Source organism: Elephas maximus, chromosome 8, assembly GCF_024166365.1.
Source record: "Elephas maximus indicus isolate mEleMax1 chromosome 8, mEleMax1 primary haplotype, whole genome shotgun sequence".
In the NCBI taxonomy this organism is placed as follows: Eukaryota; Metazoa; Chordata; class Mammalia; order Proboscidea; family Elephantidae; genus Elephas; species Elephas maximus.
In genome coordinates this window covers 31,989,335-32,007,826 of record NC_064826.1, presented here as the reverse complement: position 1 = coordinate 32,007,826, position 18,492 = coordinate 31,989,335, and the positions used below count along the sequence as shown (strand labels likewise).

The 18,492-nt window shown below is 38.9% G+C and overlaps 1 protein-coding gene across 1 annotated transcript in view; it reads left to right on the top strand.

Moving 5' to 3' along the window:
- The window catches only part of CFTR (CF transmembrane conductance regulator), a 210,231-nt gene that overhangs the window by 180,451 nt on the left and 11,288 nt on the right, over positions 1-18,492 (top strand). The window contains exons 23-24 of the mRNA XM_049893700.1: positions 4,320-4,475; positions 16,783-16,872. Coding sequence (XP_049749657.1) covers positions 4,320-4,475; positions 16,783-16,872 — 246 coding nt within the window. The remainder of the gene's footprint in view (positions 1-4,319; positions 4,476-16,782; positions 16,873-18,492) is intronic.

Here is an 18,492-nt window from a genome sequence, read left to right as displayed (position 1 = left end):
TGTGGGACAATTAATTTTCTTGGAGAAAAAGAAAATAATACATTGAAATAAATGTTCTTATATGAGAACCTTCTTAATTTTAAATGGATTTCAGTTTTCTTTGTTTTATGGGTAAAGACGAAAAGGCCAATATTATTGCATGAAATTATTCTATTTGTATATTAACACATTTCGTCTATACTAATTACTTTAGGGGAAAATGTACTACCGGCTTGCTTTTACCTGAGGCCTTTAGTTCACAGAAACTTTGCTTTAAATTTTATTGTCAGTGCAGGACAAACGTAGCAACTGTTTCACAACTTTTATAAAACCTATATATCTGTTTAATGGCAAGTAGCTTTAAAAAAAATTTTTTTTTTTCCCCCAAGTTTTGTCTCCTTGCCTTTTCCTTTTCTTTTTCTTCTCAAAACACATACTGGAATTTTAATTTGGAGCCAGGTCCTTCATGATAAACCTGGACTTATCAAAATGCCTCAGAGGGTATACTGCCTATATCACAGCACTGGACAGTCCTCTGATTAAATGGGTAATTAATAGTTCTTCGAGGTCTACTTTTTTGAATGAGCTTAGCTGCCTTCTCCATTTTAGTCTCTTTAATATACTGAAGAAATGCCAGAAACAATTTATTACTGTGTGAAGTGTTCAGATCATACAGCAAAGATGTCTAAGTGCCTTTATTTGTTAAACGCATATGGCATTGTCTGTCTTGATAAAAATTGGTGGAAAGTTTCTGAATCATTCAGTAATTTATACTGGTTGAAAAGGAGCATATTCACAAGGACTATTCTGTTTTATAGTAGAGGTACGGTTTTAATTGCCTTGGGGATCCAAATTTCACTAGATTTCGCATCTTGATTTCTGGAGACCACAAGGAGATGAAAAATAATTACAGCAGTTTTCCATCTGTTGCAGTATTAAAATGGCAAGCAAGACACACTAAATGGGATGTATTGAGACTCTTCTATTCATGGTACAATGCAATTACAACTAGCGCCAAATTCAGCACTGTTTAACTCTTCAGATAATGCTTTGATTTATCTTGATCCAAAATTCTCAGAGAGGAGGTGCACTGAAGTTACTAGAAAACACTGACTTGGAATTAGGATATGTCTTAAAAGCTTATTTGCAGGAAGTACTCTGGCGTTATTCAACAGATTACTTAGAAGCCTGGAAAAACAAATCTCCGGAAAGGAATTGTTATGTGCCAGTTACGTAAACAACAAGAAGACTTTGTTAGGCAGGAACCAGTAAGACTCCTCACTTTGGAAAAGGTGTCAGACATGCATAACCAGCAGTTCAGTACTATAAGGAAACCAGGCAATGGCTAAAGCTTTAAAGCTGAACAAAAGATTTGAAAATTGCCTCTTTAGCCAGTCTTATCTCGATATAAAAGTTGATGTCTCTAAAAATTTCAGTATATGCTTCTAGAGGAAAGCGGGTGTGGTCATTTATCCTAGTTATTAGAACCCTGGCTAATTATTTAGGGATCTGTACTTCAGAGTACTTTTTGTCACAGATTCTTGATATGACCTTAGAACATTATCGCTTCCTTGTATTGGACTTCCGTTCTCCTCTCTTCTCCCATGCTTCACTGACCAGGGCATATTCAGATTGCATGTATAAAGCTTTAGAGTTGTGTTTCAGAAATCACGACATATGGAACATGTGTTTGTGCAACATAGGCTCATTGATAAGGGGAAATGTGCATATGAAATTCCATAAAAATTTTAAATTAAGAGTTATCTGGTGATTATAGAAACTTGACCAAATCAGTTTGTCCAATCAACTAAGTTTGTTCTTTCATCTTCCTATCCACCCCTCCACCCCTCCATCCCTCCCTCCCTCCATCCCTCCCTCCCTCCATCCCTCCCTCCCTCCATCCCTCCCTCCTTCCATCCCTCCCTCCCTCTCTCGCTCCCTCCCTCCATCCATGCATCCTAGAACTGTCCCTAAATTCATGCAAACAAGCATTTATTGAGAACCTTATATGAGCCAACCACTATGCCAGGTGCCAAGAATTCAATGGAAAACATGATAGACTAGCCTGACCTTGTTGAACTTATATTCTTGGGATAAATACAAGCAATAATCAAGAAAGAAATGAATAAAATAATTACCAATCATGATTAGTACTATGAAGAAACTCAACAGGGTATTGTGAATAACATTTTGTCAATCTGGGTTTCTCAGTTGTCTCAGAGAACAATCATTTGTGGAAATCCTACTGTAGAGCCTTTATGATGGCTAGAAAGACAATTGTCTCATTACTCTTTACTTACTTATCCCAAAGACCTAGTAGGGCACCAGGTACACAAGTGTTCAATGATTTCTTATTATTATTGTAGTTTGTTATACATTCTGAAACATTTCTTGTAGTCCATGGACAGGCCCAGATTTACAAACTGTTACTTTTCTATGACAGGATAAGTATAGAAATTGAGAGTAAACATTTAAAAAATTATTATATTTTTAAAGTACTGGCTTGCAGTGAACTGGAAATTAAAAAGCAAAACAATATGAAAAACTGTCCTTCACCATAAATAGTATGAGAAGTGCTGCTCTAGAAGACCAATTGCTCTCAGCTACGCCATAAAGAGGCCAAGAGATACAAAGAAATAGGAATGATGTAAGAAGAAGAAAATGAACATTTATTCAGTGCCACTAAATGCTGGGCTGTCTATTCAGTGTTCAGTTAATGACTGCATGAGTGTTCTATCCTACGCAAAGCACCTTCCTCCAGGTGCTGGGAGCAGCACTGAAAATCGGAATGTGGAGTTGGGGATCCATGTAGGTCACCTGTGGCACCTGCTGTCCCTATGTAGTACATGGCATTCTCACTCTCATGCTATGTTCTTACTGCCTCTAGGTTACAAGAATAGATTTTTTTCCTTAATATCTTTTCTGCTTCTCAGAATGCCCCTCTTGCCAGTGAAGGTGGGTATAAGAATATGATTTGACAATTGACCAAGTTGTCACTGAAGAGTGTTGAGGCCTCCTCCTAAGCTGCCTTCTCTGGGAATATATAGTTCACTAAGCTTATTCAAGGAGTGCCTAGGTGGTACAAATGGTTAAGTGCTTCACCACTAATTGAAAGGTTGGAAAACCAAACAAAAAAGGAAATATTAGCCCCAAAGGACTAAAGGACCACATGAACCAGAGTCTCCACCAGCCTCAGATCAGAAGAACTAGATGGTGACTGGCTACCACCAATGCCCACTCTGACAGGGATCACAACAGAGAGCCTTGGACAGAGCGGGAGAAAAATGTAGAACAGAATTCAAATTCACAAAAAAAGACCAGACTTACTGGTGTGACAGAGACTAAAGGAACCCCTGATACTATGGCCCCCAGATGCTCTGCTAACCCAGAACTGAAACCATTCCCGAAGCCCACTTTTCAGACAAAGATTAAACAGGCCTATAAAACAAAAAATAACACACATGAGGAACGTGCTTCTTAGTTAACTCCTGTCTAAAAGGAGAAGAAGGCAGGAAGGGACAGGAACTGGACAAATGGATACAGGGAACATGGCATGGAAAGGGGGAGAGTGCTGTCACATTGTGGGGGTTGCAACCAATGTCACAAAACAGTACGTGTATCAATTTTTGAATGAGTAGTTAACTTGAGCTGTAAACATCACCGAAAACACAATAAAAGAAAAAAACAAAGGTTGGCTGTTCGAACCTACCCAGAGGCGCCTTCCAAAAGGTCTGCTTCCAAAAGGTCACAGCCTTGAAAACCCTATGAAGCACAGTTCTCTACAACACATCATTACCATGAATCAGAATCAAGTCTATGACAACTGTTTCTTTTTTTTTTTTTTAACTGACTCTTGTTTATTATTAGGCCTGAGATTGACTCTTGCTTAAATCGATCAAGGATTGTACCTAAATATGGAACCTGTTTTAGATTAATTAATTTTCAAGTTCGTATCCATATTTGGAACTAGATTGAGCTGTGGGTCTCTGCTCAGTCTGCTAGATTGAGACCATCCTTAGAAATCATGTGCATTAATACACTGCATTTTCGCTTTCTCTTAATACGAAATGAACATATTCAACTTTTTGTCATTAGTTAAGGCCAGTGATAACTGAAGCCAGCATCATAGGTCCAATTCCTAATGGCCAGTTTCTGGATTCTGTTTCTGTTTCAGATCACTCTTGGGAGTGTGTAAGAGAGTTTGAATCCATGAGTGAAAATCTTCCCCTCGTGGCTGGAAAAACAACTCTGATGTCTTTTAGTGAAGTATAGTACTGAACTGAGCTGATGGCATGGTGTCTGTGTGTGACAGGAATAATTCCACCACTTTCATCTTACAGGTGGGCCTGTTGGGAAGAACTGGATCAGGGAAAAGCACTTTGTTATCAGCTTTTTTGAGGCTGCTGAACACTGAAGGAGAAATTCAGATTGATGGTGTGTCCTGGGATTCAATAACTTTGCAACAGTGGAGGAAAGCCTTTGGAGTGATCCCGCAGGTGAGCCTAAAGACTTAGCCAGAAAAAAGGCGACTAAATGATATTTTTACCATTGTTGGACACTTGTACTCAAGATAGGAGCCCTGGTGGGACAGTGGTTAAACACTCAGCTGCTAACTGAGAGGTCAGCTGTTGGAACCCACTGGCTGCTCCATGGGAGAAAGATGTGGCAGTGTACTTCTGTAAAGATTACAGCCTTGGAAACCCTACTGGGCAGTTCTACTCCATCCTATAGGGTTGCTATGAGTCGGAGTCCACTCAGTGACAATGGGTTTTTTACTTGGGAAATTCACATTTCTCTGCAAACTGTATTCATGGCATGTTACTGCTTTTTTTCTGCAATGTAGTCCTTTAATAGGGAGAAAAATTGTTTCTAAGAGTTTGAAATACTCTGAGGTGTACAGCATTGAAATGCTACTAGTTTTGATAGCGTTTCCCATAAGGCAGAATGCACAGCTGGAGGGCAGTGGCTTTTGTTTTCATCAGCTTTTTTTTTTTTTTCTTTTTCCTGCTTCAGTGGTCTGAGCTCCAGGTTAGCAATCACAGCAGGTGGAGAAATGCTTTGCAAAACAACAAAAGATGCTGCTGAAATAACAAACACTTGGCTGCGTGAAGTAGTGGAACTGAAAATAGAAAGTGTAATGATTGTTTTCTATTCTTTGGATGGGATGAACGATGTCAGACTAATCTCCAGCTTTTTTTTTTTTTAAATGTCACTCTTCGACTTGGGTCACAAAGGATCTCTAGCCACACTGCCTTCGTATCATTCTACCTGTGTTATTGTGCAAGACGACTTCTTGTATATGAGAGAAATAGCAGTGATTCCAGGTTTGAAATGATCTAAATGGAAGCCAAGGAGTGTCTTTACTGAGACCAAAGCTGAAAGGCATTTGCACTATTTCTACTGGTATTTGCTCTCATCTCTATGGGCATATGCACTGTTTTAATTGTGATTGTCCTCCCTTGGTACTAATAGGCACGGCATCCATTTCACTACCCAGGTACTTTTGAACACTTCTCTTAAAACAAAATTAAAATGCCAAGAGCATTTCCAGATAGAAAAAAAAAAGAGTGACTGCAAATCTCAACCAAGAAAAAAAAGCTTGTATTTCTCGATCGATAACCTTTACAGAGCGTTTGTTCCTTTCAGCTAATGAGGCACTGAATATTGTAACTGCCAGACTGATGTTTTTATTTCCTTTGCCTGGACTTTGCCATGTTGCCAGAAGCTTGGTCCTGGTTGGGGTTTTGAAAAACAGTATTGTTTCTTCAGAAAGAAAAAAAAAAAAAAGGATCATCAGATGGTCTAAAGATAAACACCGAAAATAGAAGTATCCCAAGGTGATAGCAAAAGGCAAAATAAAAATGTTGAAGAACATGGAATAGAATCTGGTTGTCCAAGAAGTGTTGTTCAGTTTAAGTCTTCTGGCCCCACTTAAAACGGACAGCAGTAAAGCTTTTGGTTTTTTTTGTTCTTATTCATACAAATCTGCCCATTAGAATAAGCAGAGCTCTAAAAAATAGCTGTAATGGCCCTGAAAATCCTTTTGTTAATATCTCATGTGGTAAAGTGTTTTTTGAGTTATTCTGTGCTATAAAAAACAAACCTGTTGCCACCGAGTCGATTCCAACTCACAGCAACCCTATAGGACAGAGTAGAACTGCCCCGTAGGGTTTCCAGGGAGTGGCTGATGGATTCAAACAGCCGATCTTTTGGTTAGCAGCTGAGCTGTTAACCGCTGCGCCACCAGGGCTCCATGGTAAACTTGTTGTTAGGTGCTGCCGAGTCAGTTCCGACCCATAGCGACCCTGTGTACAACAGAACAAAACACTGCCCAGTCCCGTGCCATCCTCATGAGCATTGTTATGCTTGAGCCCATTGTTGCAGCCACTGTGTCAATCCATCTCATCGGGGGTCTTCCTCTTTTTCGCTGACCCTCTACTTTACCAGGCATGATGTCATTCTCCAGGGACTAGTCCCTCCTGATGATATGTCCAAAGTATTTGAGACGAAGTCTTATCATCCTTGCTTCTAAGGAGCATTCTGGCTGTACTTCTTCCAAGACAGATTTGTTCGCTCTTTTGGCAGTCCGTGGTATATTCAGTTGGGGTTAGGCGCACCTTAGTCCTTAAAGTGACATCTTTGCTCTTTAACACTTTAAAGAGGTCTTCTGCAGCAGATGTGCCCATTGCAGTGCTCACTGCAATGCAGCCAGTGTTACACTTAGAATGGTAAAAACACAAGAACTGGAGGAAATCCAAGTGAACCAAAGTTATGAAAATTCTTTATCCTGCCTTTCTGCCAAAGTGAACCTTCCAAACTTCCCTTTATTTCACATTTTCCCAAAAAAAAAAAATTTTTTTTTTTTATGGCTCCAAGAGTTATATAAACTTAAAAAAGAAATATTTTCAAAGATGCTTTTAAAAAAGGGGGGATGATGCTGACATAGATGCTTGTGATTATGCCTGTTTATGACCCTGCTTTCTGGGACTGTACCCCAATATCACAGAAATGCCTAAGACAAATGGACTATTTCTTCTACGGTGACAACTTGAGGACATTCAGTGAGTGGTCAAGAAAGAGAGAAAGAGGGAAACATATTTTTGACATTCAGACCAAAAGATGCTTTTATTTTCCTAAAGTTTCTATAAAATTTCAAATTAATTTTTTTTTTTCCTTCCTGGACTCTGTTCTTCACATAGTAAAACAGAAAGTCTTAAAACCCAATGAGAGTTATTTTTGTTTACTTTTCCATCTTTTTCTTCCTTCCATCTTCCTGACCTTGCAAAGGTATAGTTCCTCAAGAGCTCTGACACGGAGACACCACGGATCTCTGGGTCAGTTGGTTACTTGTTCTCAGACAGGTGAAACAGGAGCTTTGAACAAGAAGTTTTCCCTCACAGTGATCCCGGACATCAGCTATGGAATCACAAGATGCCATGAGTTTGGCAAGCACTCGCAGGTTTTTTGTTTTCTTTTTTTAAATATCTTCCCACCTTTATCTAGAAGGCACTCTTAGAGAACGCACTTGTCTGATAAGTGGGGTACTGTGTATATATCCATGGTGGAGCCTCCTTTAATTTGTTCCACTTACCTGTAAGGGCATGGAAGGAGACAATGAAGCTATAGTTAGAGCCCCCTTGGCTTAGGTAATTTGAACACCAAGACTAGAGATTGTTCATTAGCTTTGAAACTTGTTAAGCATTTAATTCATTAAAAAAATAAAGGAAATGAATCTTTAAAAAAAATTTTTTTAAAACTTTAATGTCAAGTTTGAAAGACTGTAAGCTATTCTTAGGAAACAATTAGACCTATGCTTGTTATGGGACTTTGTAATCCAAAAATAATCATGTCCACACCATGACTCCCATCACAGGGTTGGAGCATCTTTTGCTGTGAGGAATATCAGAGAAAGTCCAAACATCTATCTGTAAATCTGAACAATGAAATTGAAGGTGCAGTAGTTCTCATTCAGTTTGTTAATCTATCATTAAACTCTTGTATGTGGGAGACCTGGGTGCAACTTCTGGCCAAAGCACCCTTTGTGCAGCCACCGCCTACATGTCAATGAAGCATTGCATGTTGCTCTGATGCGGAGCAGGATTCAGTGGAGCTTCCAAAATAAGATGGACTAGGAAGAAAGGCCTGGCAGTCTACTTCTGAAAATAGTCAATGAGAACTCTGTGGATCACATGGTCTGACCCGCAACTGATCGTGGGAACAGTGCAGGACAGCGTTTTGTTCCACTGTGCATGGGGGTTGCCGTGAGTTGGGGGCCGACTGCACGGCAGCTAACAGCAGCAGCAGCATGCTTGTGTTTAAATACCATGGATTCTGTAGTTGTATAACAGCTATAACCAGAACTTGTCCTTGACCTGTCACAAATAGGTTCCAATCCAACCTCTGAGCTTCTAATAAGAAACTTAGAAGTATACTCATTTCCACAGGTTAGAGATAAAAGAAGAAAGAGTGTATAAATTAAATATAGATAATATACTCATGCGCCAAGGCATGGGCCAGTCAGGGAGTCTCATGGACAACCGTGAAGGAGAGAATTCAGTCCCCAAACCCTGTTGTTACTACTTTACCATGTCAATCTATCCTTCTTTTGTTTCTACTCCCACAGCAGCACCCTATTTTTTTCTTGCTTGTGTGTGCGAAGTAGCCTCTTTTCTCCTCATCTTCTCTCTTGCTTTCCTTCATTGTATCCTAGACACAAATTAAACTTTTTAAGGCAGCTTTCCAATTTTATAATACGCCAAGTTAAAAAACTTCTAGAACACTACCTTCTTCACTGCATAAGGTCCAGATTCTTCTATCTGGCATTTAGATCCCTGCCAATGAGGTCTCAATCCAATGTGTCCAGTCAGATCCACTATGTCCCATTGCCGTCAAGTCAATTCTGACTCGTAGTGACCCTGTGAGTATAGGCACCTTTAATCAAGCTGGACTTACTGCTCCCTGAAGGAAAACTCATTTTTCTCTCATTTCTTCTGTTCATGCCCTTCCTCTGTCTGAGATGATCTCTCTTCACCACACTCACATTGACACCTCAAATGCTAAACTCTGCCACGTGGCTTGTTCTGACATCCCCACCCCATTAACCCTGACTCTAACCCCAACCTTCCACTCTCATATCCCAGTCCCAGATGAGTTGTAGAACCTGGGCTATACATCTCTCCTGGTACTTCTGATGTAGTCTTGTGTTAGAGTTATCTGTGAATTTGTTTAATTTCTCCTCAGTATTGTAAATACTTAAGGAGCCCTGGTGGTGCAAATGGTTAAGCACTTAGCTGCAAACTGAAAGGATGTTGGTTCAAGCCCACCAGCTGCTCCATGGAAGAAAGATGTGGGAATCTGCTTCCATAAAGATTACAGCCTTGGAAACCCTATATGGCAGTTCTGCTCTGTCCTATTGGGTTGCTATGAGTACAAATAGACTTAATGGCAACAAATTTTGGTTTATTGTAAATACTGGGTAGACATCCTAGCTAAGGGAGTAGATTTAAACACAAAACTATCAACAATCAAAGAAGACTAGTGGAAAGAATATAATAGAAATGTGAAATTAAATACAGATTTTTGTTCTTACTAATTTTTCTGTCTCATATAGCACATAACACAATGCCTTGCATGGTAGGAATTCAGTACTTTAATGTTTTGTGCTAAGTCACTAAATTATCTCTTTTACAAGGGATCAGGTTCTAACAATACCTTGATTTTATTAGGCGAGTTATTTCATTTCGCTGTGCCTGTTTCCATATCTGTAAAATGAGTATAGTGGTAGTAACTACTTCATTGTGTTGTTGTGAGGATTAAATGAGTTAATATGTATAAAATGTTTGGAATATCCCCTGGCACATATTCAGTATGACCTACTTTGTAGTAGTGGTTCTTTTATTATTTGTAGTTCTCTGAGGACGGTAGATCATGTCTTCTGCATCTTCATACTGGTTTGGAAGTACGTGCTATAGAAATGAACAAATAGATATGGACAGTTTCATGAAGAAGATGAAAATTAAGGTGAATCATAAAGTTTGTAGGTTTTGGAAAGGTTGAGGCAGGAGGTCGCAGAGATGATCCAGGATTCTGGGCAAGGAGATTATGAAAAAGTATAGAGATGGGAAATGGAAAGGGCTGGAGGGCAAGTGGGGTAAGGAGTATCATTTTAATAAAACCATACATGTCATGGAGCCCTGGTGGCACAGTGGTTAAGAGTTTGGCTGCTGACCAAAAGGTTGGCAGTTTGAGTCCACCAGCAACTCCTTGGAAACCCTACGGGGCAGTTCTACTGTGTCCTATAGGGTCGCTATGAGTTGGAATTGACTGGACGGCAATGGGTATGGTTTTGGGTGTTTTGGATACATGGTATACATATATTTCCCTTCTGGGCCAAAAATAAATAGCATTATATGCGTAAGAATAAAGAGTCATTTCTCTATGTATTTAATTGATATTACATTCAATCGCCACAGTAGTCAAATTGCTTTTCTGTTTTTGATACATGTAACCAGCTCTCTGAGCTCTCCATCTAGACTGGGCAGTCTCCATTGAGTTGAGGAGTCAGCTTCAGGAAAGATTAGTCATGTGGTGAACAATGGTACTCTCTTTATTCTTCCTTGATTTCCAAGAATTGCTTTTTATACCACACATGACATAAAATAAATATCAAATATTTGCACACCCTAACTTTCCTACACGTGAACATTTGCTTAAAAGAGAGACAGAGAATCACTGATTTATGGTTTCAGGTATGCTTTTTGCTGCACAACCATCCAGTTAGACTGTGCCACAGGCCTGAGAAGTGGCCAAGCCGTGGAACTTCTCAGGCCTGTGGATGTTTCATTTGTAAACCAGGAAAGAGGGCATAGATGACCTCCCTGGACCTTTCTGCTTTAGAGATGAGTTTGTGGAAAAGTTCAAACCGTTTAGAAAACAGAACTAAGATGCTGACTAGCATCACCAGAAGAGTGCTAGATATTATTTGTAAGACAGGAATGGAATGTCTGATTATTGGATGAAATTGAGTTTTAATGGAACCAGTTTGTTCGGTTAATTTCCTCTAAAATTAAAGGATAACTTATTTTATTACTTTAATGCTAGAAAATGAATTGTAAACAAAAGACCTCCAAAATTTCTGAATGATATCAAATCTACCACACCACAAACTTATGGATGTCTAATTTCAGCAAACGACATTCTACCTTTCCTAATTTTGAATATATATGTATTTTAAATATAATGAACATATAATATTAACAAACATTTATTATATTGCTGTTGTTGTTAGGTGCCATCAGGTTGGTTCTGACTCCTAGCGACTCTGTGTACAACAAATAGAAACACTGCCCGATTCCACACCATCCTCAAAATTTTGATGCTTGAGCCCATTGTTGCAGCCATTATGTCAATTCATCTCGCTGAGGGTCTTCCTACTTTTTGCTGACCCTCTACTTTACCAAGCATGATGTCCTTCTCCAGAGACTGGCCCCTCCTGATAACGTGTCCAAAGTATGAGACGAAGTGATGCCGTCCTTGCTTCCAAGGAGCATTCTGTTTGTACTTCCTCCAAGATAGAGTTGTTCATTCTTTTGGCAGTCCATGCATGATATATTCAATATTCTTCGCCAACACCATATTGCAAAGGCATCAATTTCTTTTCAGTCTCCCTTATTCATTGTCCAGTTTTCACATGCATATGAGGTGATTGAAAACACTAAGGCTTAGGTCAGGTGTACCTTAAGTCCTTAAAGTGACATCTTTGCTTTCTGACACTTTAAAGAAGTCTTTTGCAGCAGATTTGCCCAATGCAGTGTGTCTGTTGATTTCTTGACTGCTACTTCCATGGATGTTGATTGTGGATCCAAGTTAAATGAAATCCTTGACAACTTCAATCTTTTCTCTGTTTATCATGATGTTACTTATTAGTCCACTTGTGAGGATTTTTGTTTTCTTTATATTAAGGTGTAATCCACACTGAAGGCTGTGGTCTTTGATCTTCATCAGTAAGAGCTTCAAGTCCTCTTCACTTTCAGCAAGCAAGGTTGTATCATCTCCATATCACAGGTTGTTAATAAGTCTGCTTCCAAAACTGATGCTGCATTCTTCTTCATATAGTCCAGCTTCTCGGATTATTTGCTCAGCGTACAGATTGAATAGGTATGGTGAAAGGATACAACCCTGATGCACACTTTTTAGACTTTAAACTGCACAGTATCGCCTTTTTCTGTTTGAACGGCAGCCTCTTGGTCTATGTACAAGTTCCTCATGAGCACAATTAAGTGTCCTGGAATTCCTATTCATTGCAATATTATCCATAATTTGTTAAGATTCATACAGTCGAATGCCTTTGCATGTCAATAAAACACAGGTAAACATCTTTCTGGTATTCTGTGCTTTCAGCCATGATCCATTTGACATCAGCAATGATATCCCTTGTTCCACGTCCTCTTCTAAATCTGGCTTGAGTTTCTGTCAGTTCCCTGTTGATGTACTGCTGCAACTGCTTTTGAATGATCTTCAGCAAAATTTTACTTGTGTGATATTAATAATATTGTTCAATAATTTCCACATTCTTTAGGATCGCCTTTCTTTGAGAAGGGTACAAATATGGATCTCTTCTAGTCAGTCAGCCAGGTAGATGTCTTCCAAATTTCTTGGCATAGAGGAGTGAACACTCCAGCACTGCATCCGTTAATTGAAACATCTCAATTGGTATTTCATCAATTCCTGGAGCCTTGTTTTTTGCCAATGCCTTCAGTGCAGCTTCAGCCTCTTGCTTCATTACCATCAGTTCTTGATCATATGCAACTTGCTGAAATGGTTGAACATCAACCAATTCTTTTTGGCACAGTGGCTCTGGGTATTCTTTCCATCTTTTTTTTGATGCTTCCTGCGTTGTTTAGTATTTTTCCCTGTAGAATCCTTCAACATTGCAACTCGAGGCTTGAATTTTTAATTCAGTTCTTTCAGCTTGAGAAACGCTGAGCGTGTTTTTTCCTTTTGGTTTTCTATTTCCAGGTCTTTGCACATTTTGTTATAATACTTCACTTTGTCTTCTCGAGCCACCCTTTGAAATCTTCTGTTTAGCTCTTTTGCTTCATCATTTCTTCCTTTTGCCTTAGCTACTCGATGTTCAAGACCAAGTTTCAGTCTCTTCTGACATCCATTTTGGTCTTTTTCTTTCTTTCCTGTTTTTTTTTAATGATCTCTTCCTTTCTCCATGTATGATGTCCTTGATGTCATTCCACAACTCATCTGATCTTCCATCATTGATGTTCAATGTGTCAAATCTATTCTTGAGATGGCTTCTAAATTCAGGTGGGATATACCCAAGGTCATACTTTGACTCTCCTGGACTTATTCTAATTTTTTTCAACTTCAACTTGAACGTGAACATGAACAATTGATGATCTGTTCTACAGTCAGCCCCTGGCCTTGTTCTGACTGATGATACTGAGCTTTTCCATTGTCTTTTTCCACAGATGTAGTTGATTTGATTCCTGTGTGTTCCCTCTGGTGAGGTCCACGTGTATGGTCACCGTTTATGTTGGTGGAAAAAGGTGTTTGCAGTGAAGAAGTTATTGGTCTTGGAAAATTTTATCATGCAATCTCTGGTGTTGTTTCTAATCACCAAGGCCATAATTTGCAACTACCAGTCCTTTTTTGTTTCCAACTTTCACATTCCCCAACCTGTTGCAGTCGAGTTGATTCTGACTCATAGCAACCTAATCCTGAAAGGACAGAGTAGAGCTGCCTCATAGAGTTTACAGGGAGGGGCTGATGGATTCAAACTGTCAACCTTTTGGTTAGCAGCCAAGTTCTTAACCACTGCACCACCAGGACTGTTTCACATTCCAATCACCAGTAATTATCGATGCATCTTGATTGCACGTTTGATCAATTTAAGACTGCAGAAGTTGGAAAAATCTTCAGTTTCTCAATCTTTGACCTTAGTGGTTGGTGTGTAAATTTGAATAATAGTCATACTAACTGGTCTTCCTTGTGGGCATATGGATATTATCCTATCATTGACAGTGTTTAGATCTTGAAATGTTCTTTTTGATGATGAATGCAACTCCTCTTCAATTTGTCATTCCCTGCATAGTAGACCGTATGATTGTCCAATTCAAAATGGCCAATACCAGCCCATTTCAGCTCACTAATGCCTAGAGTATCAATCTTTATGCATTCCATTTCATTTCTGATGGTTTCCAATTTTCCTAGATTCATACACTGTGCATTCCACATTCTGATTATTCATGGATGTTTGCGGCTGCTTCTTCTCATTTTGAGTTGTGCCATATCAGTAAATGAAGGTGCTGAAAGCTTGACTCCATCCACATCATTAGGGTTGACTCTGCTTTGAGGAGGCAGCTCTTCCCTAGTCATATATTGAGTGCCTTCCAAGCTGAGGAGCTCATTCTCTGGTACTGTATCAGTGTTCCGCTGCTCTTCATAAGGTTTTCACTGGCCAATTTTTTCAGAAGTAGACTGCTAGGTCCTTCTTCCAAGTCTATCTGAGTCTGGAAGCTCCATTGAAACCTGTCCACCAAGGATGACCCTGATGGTATTTGATATACCGGTGACAAAGCTTCCAGTATCACAGCAACATGCAAGCCACCACAGTATGCCAAACTGACAGACATGCGGTAGATTTATTATATAGTGTATATAAATTATTAGACTGTTATGAAAGTTAGGCATTCCATTTCAAGCAATTATGAAGGAAGAGCAAAGTTTTAATGACCTGCTAATATTATTTCTCTATAATAATAAGACTATGGGTTGTAGTAGTTATTCTTCCAGAAGGAAGAAAAATAACATGTGCTGAACTCTGACTAGGATGTTTTTATTTTTTGCCTTAATATCACTCCATTCATTCATTCAGGCAACACTTATTGAACATATACTATGTAATGTAAGCAGTGGGTGGGTGGGTACAAAGGTTGTGCTAATGACAGGGTACACAGTAAGCAAAGTTATAGTCTAGTAGTAGAGATGGATGTTAAAAACAAAAAGCTCACAAATGTATATATAATTTTCATATTCACTATATGCTATTAAAGTGCATTACAGGTGCCATGAGACCATATATTTGGGGACTTTATTTAGTTTGGTGGATCTGGAAATACACCCCTCAGGAAGTGACATTTAATTCAAGACCTGAAGGATATAGTAGCTGGCCACTAGAAGAATGTAGGAGATGAGATTCCCAGGCAGAGGAAATAGTGTGTGTGAAGAAACTGAGGCAAAAAAGAGTTTGCTATGTTGGAGGAAGTGAAAGAAAGCCAGTGTGGCTGGAGTCAAAAGAGGGGGATGAGGTCTCTAATGTGTCTTTTCCTGAACTTGGCTGCTGTGGTGAGGATATTGTCTTTGTGCCTGAAAGGCACAGAACACCATTAATCTGGAGCAGACTGCCTTTCTAATTTCTTACAGATCAGGTGAAAACCCTGGTGGTATAGCAGTTAAGTGCTATGGCTGCTAACCAAAAGGTCAGCCATTCGAATCCACCAGGTGCTTCTTGAATACCTTATGGGGCAGTTCTGCCCTGTCCTATAGGGTCGCTATGAGTCAGACTTGATGGCAGTGAGGGTATGGGTACAGACCAGGTAGACACTAAGCACTCTTTCTCAGTCTAAAGTGATTTGTGAAAGTGAAATTGTTCAAGAAATTTAGTTCTTAATTCCCCTTACTGAATGAAAAGGCAAAGAAAAGTTATTCTAAACAATAACATCAAAAGTCATTTTCAGCTCCCCATAAGCACAGAGAGATAACCAAATATTATTGCTGCTGCATTTACCAGTGAGACAGTAGTTTTCCTTTAAAACAGTTTTTAATCACATAGGCAAATCTAAGCGGACAGTGTTGTGGCAAGTTGGGTATCTCAGGATGATAGCTGCGCAGCGCTCCTTGCCGAGAATGAGGATGCCCTTTTCCACCTCAGCAGATTGCTCCCATCAGCCTCCCTTCATAACATGCATTCAGTTAAACAAATATTTAACTTCTGTTCTTTCACGGATTTCAAAGTTAGGTCTCTCTCCTGTGCCTGTCTGCTCGTGTAAGTAGAGTTGTGCCTTGGTTTATAGACCAAATGGACGCCGTATGTTTAAATGTGCCTGTAAATTAAAACAATTTCAAAATTACATAGGAAGCTAAGGTTTTAAAGCAAATTGGAGGAAAATGCATTAGCAAAATAGGAATTTGTTCCAACAAGTTAATTAGAATGTACACATTTGTTGTTTTTTTTTTTAACTGCTTAATTTTATATTTGCTTATAATGAATATTGATAGGGAAAAAAAAATTAATTTCTCCTGTAACCAAACCTATTGCAGTTGAGTCGATTCTAACTCGTAGCCACCCTATAGGACAGGGCAAAACTGCCCCATAGGGTCTCCAAAGCTGTAATCTTCATGGAAACAGACTGCCACATCCTTTTCCTACAGAGTGGGTTGGTGGGTTTGAATGGCCAATCTTTCGGTTAGCAGCCAAGCACTTAACCACTTAGCCACCGGGGCTCCTTATCTAGTTTTTCACAGCTTATAATTATCTCAGTTTTTTATCCTGAAGAGATGGGGACTAGAAAAGTGTTCACAAGGGGCTTCAAATGTTACTATTTTATTTCTTAAAAATTGAGGCAAAGCAAAGATGATAAAATATTAAAATCTGATAAAACTGAATGGTAAGTACGTGAGTGTTTGCTGTATTATCTTTATTTACTTTGCTTGAAATACTTCACAATAAAATAAGTGAAAAATAAAGACATATTTAAGTGATTCATGTTTTTTTTCTCCTTATTGCTATAGAAAGTGTTCATCTTTTCTGGAACATTTAGAAAAAACTTGGATCCCTATGAACAGTGTAGTGATCAAGAAATATGGAAAGTTGCAGATGAGGTAAGGATGCTAACTGAAATAATTTTGGAAAAGGCTGCTCATACACACACAAGAGAGAATTTTACACATAGGTGAGGTAATTTTACATGCCTACCTTTGTGTATCAGTGTGTGTACAACTTTAAAATGGAGTACTGTAGTATACCTGGACACCTAGTACTTTGGATTAGGTCTGCCCCTCTCCTCAGGGGTAAGGCTCCAATTGTCAGTTCCCCGAGATAGCATTACCCTGGCCTCTTCCCAAACAGATATGCATCCATGAGATAAGAACTAGGATAGGCCCAGGGAACAATAGTATACCTGGATTATCCTTGATATAAGGGATCACCTCCCCACAACTTCTTATCTGCTTCCTCTCTGAGTTCTAAAAGTTCTCCAGCACAAAGAGAAACTTTGGTTTGGCGTGATGTATTTCTCTGAGAAGCGTGGATTTAGCACAGAAAGATAATTAGGACCCCATGTAGAAAACATGGACTAAAGTGGAATCAAAGTTCTTAACTAACACCTGTATTTACCCAAAGGGTGGTTCATTATATGTCAAGGGTTTATACAGAGGAATTTTGGAGTGAAGAGAGTTTAAGAGATGTTCTTAATTCCCTTAACAGAACACCCTAGCTGTAAACGATAATTCTCAAGACAGACATTATATTAAAGAAAAAGGGAACATAAGCTATTCTATTTCATCAAACCTGGGGTTTAAACCCAAAGCTCTGGATGGTAGCAGACTAGAATTATGGGACCTAAGAACGTTACGATTCAAAGGTCTTCTTAGAGAACAACTTTATTCCACTATTTCCTGCGCTTTTTGTGCTTGTTTGGGCCCAATTCTGTTTATTCCAAATGTTCATTCATTTTCTGCCTCCCTTCAGAATGAACCTTGCCAACTTTGAAATACCTCTGAGTGTTAAACACTTACCGTTGAGTGCTCAACCTTAACATGCCCCTAATAAAATGCCCTTACATTAACCGTTTTCATTATCAGAGTTTCCTTATTACCCAACAAACACAGGAGTTTTAAAGAAAACATTAACTAAATTGCAAGTAACACATTTTAAGATCTTTGATGTGACTTCAGAGAATGAACTATAGGAAGCACATGGGTAGGAGAAAAACTTGGGAAAGAAAAGACATTGAACTTTTTAAAATCTACAAGTATTTGCAAGTCACAATGTATTTACAGAAAAGCAGGAACATAAAAATATTCTAAAACTTTAGAAGACATGATTAAGATTTTAAATGCCAATATAATGTAAAAATTGTATCTGTTTAGATTTTTGTTTGATCATCTCATATTTCGGTACGTCTTTTTCCTGATCCCCATTTTAATAATTTGCTCTCATATGCAGTGATGATATTGTCCAAACATTATTGCCATGTGCTTTGAACAGTAGTGATAAGTATTCATTGAAGAGAACCCAAAATAGCATACCAGCCAACCAACTATCCAACCAATAAACTGCCTAGATAAGCAGAAAAGGCACTGGCTTAAAAATTACTAGGCCTAGACTATAGGCCTGTATGATTGACCATATGATTTATTATCCAAACTAGAAGATTTTTGAGTGTGCCAGACTCTAAACTGAATAGGAACCTGGGACAAAAACTGTAAACCAGGACCATC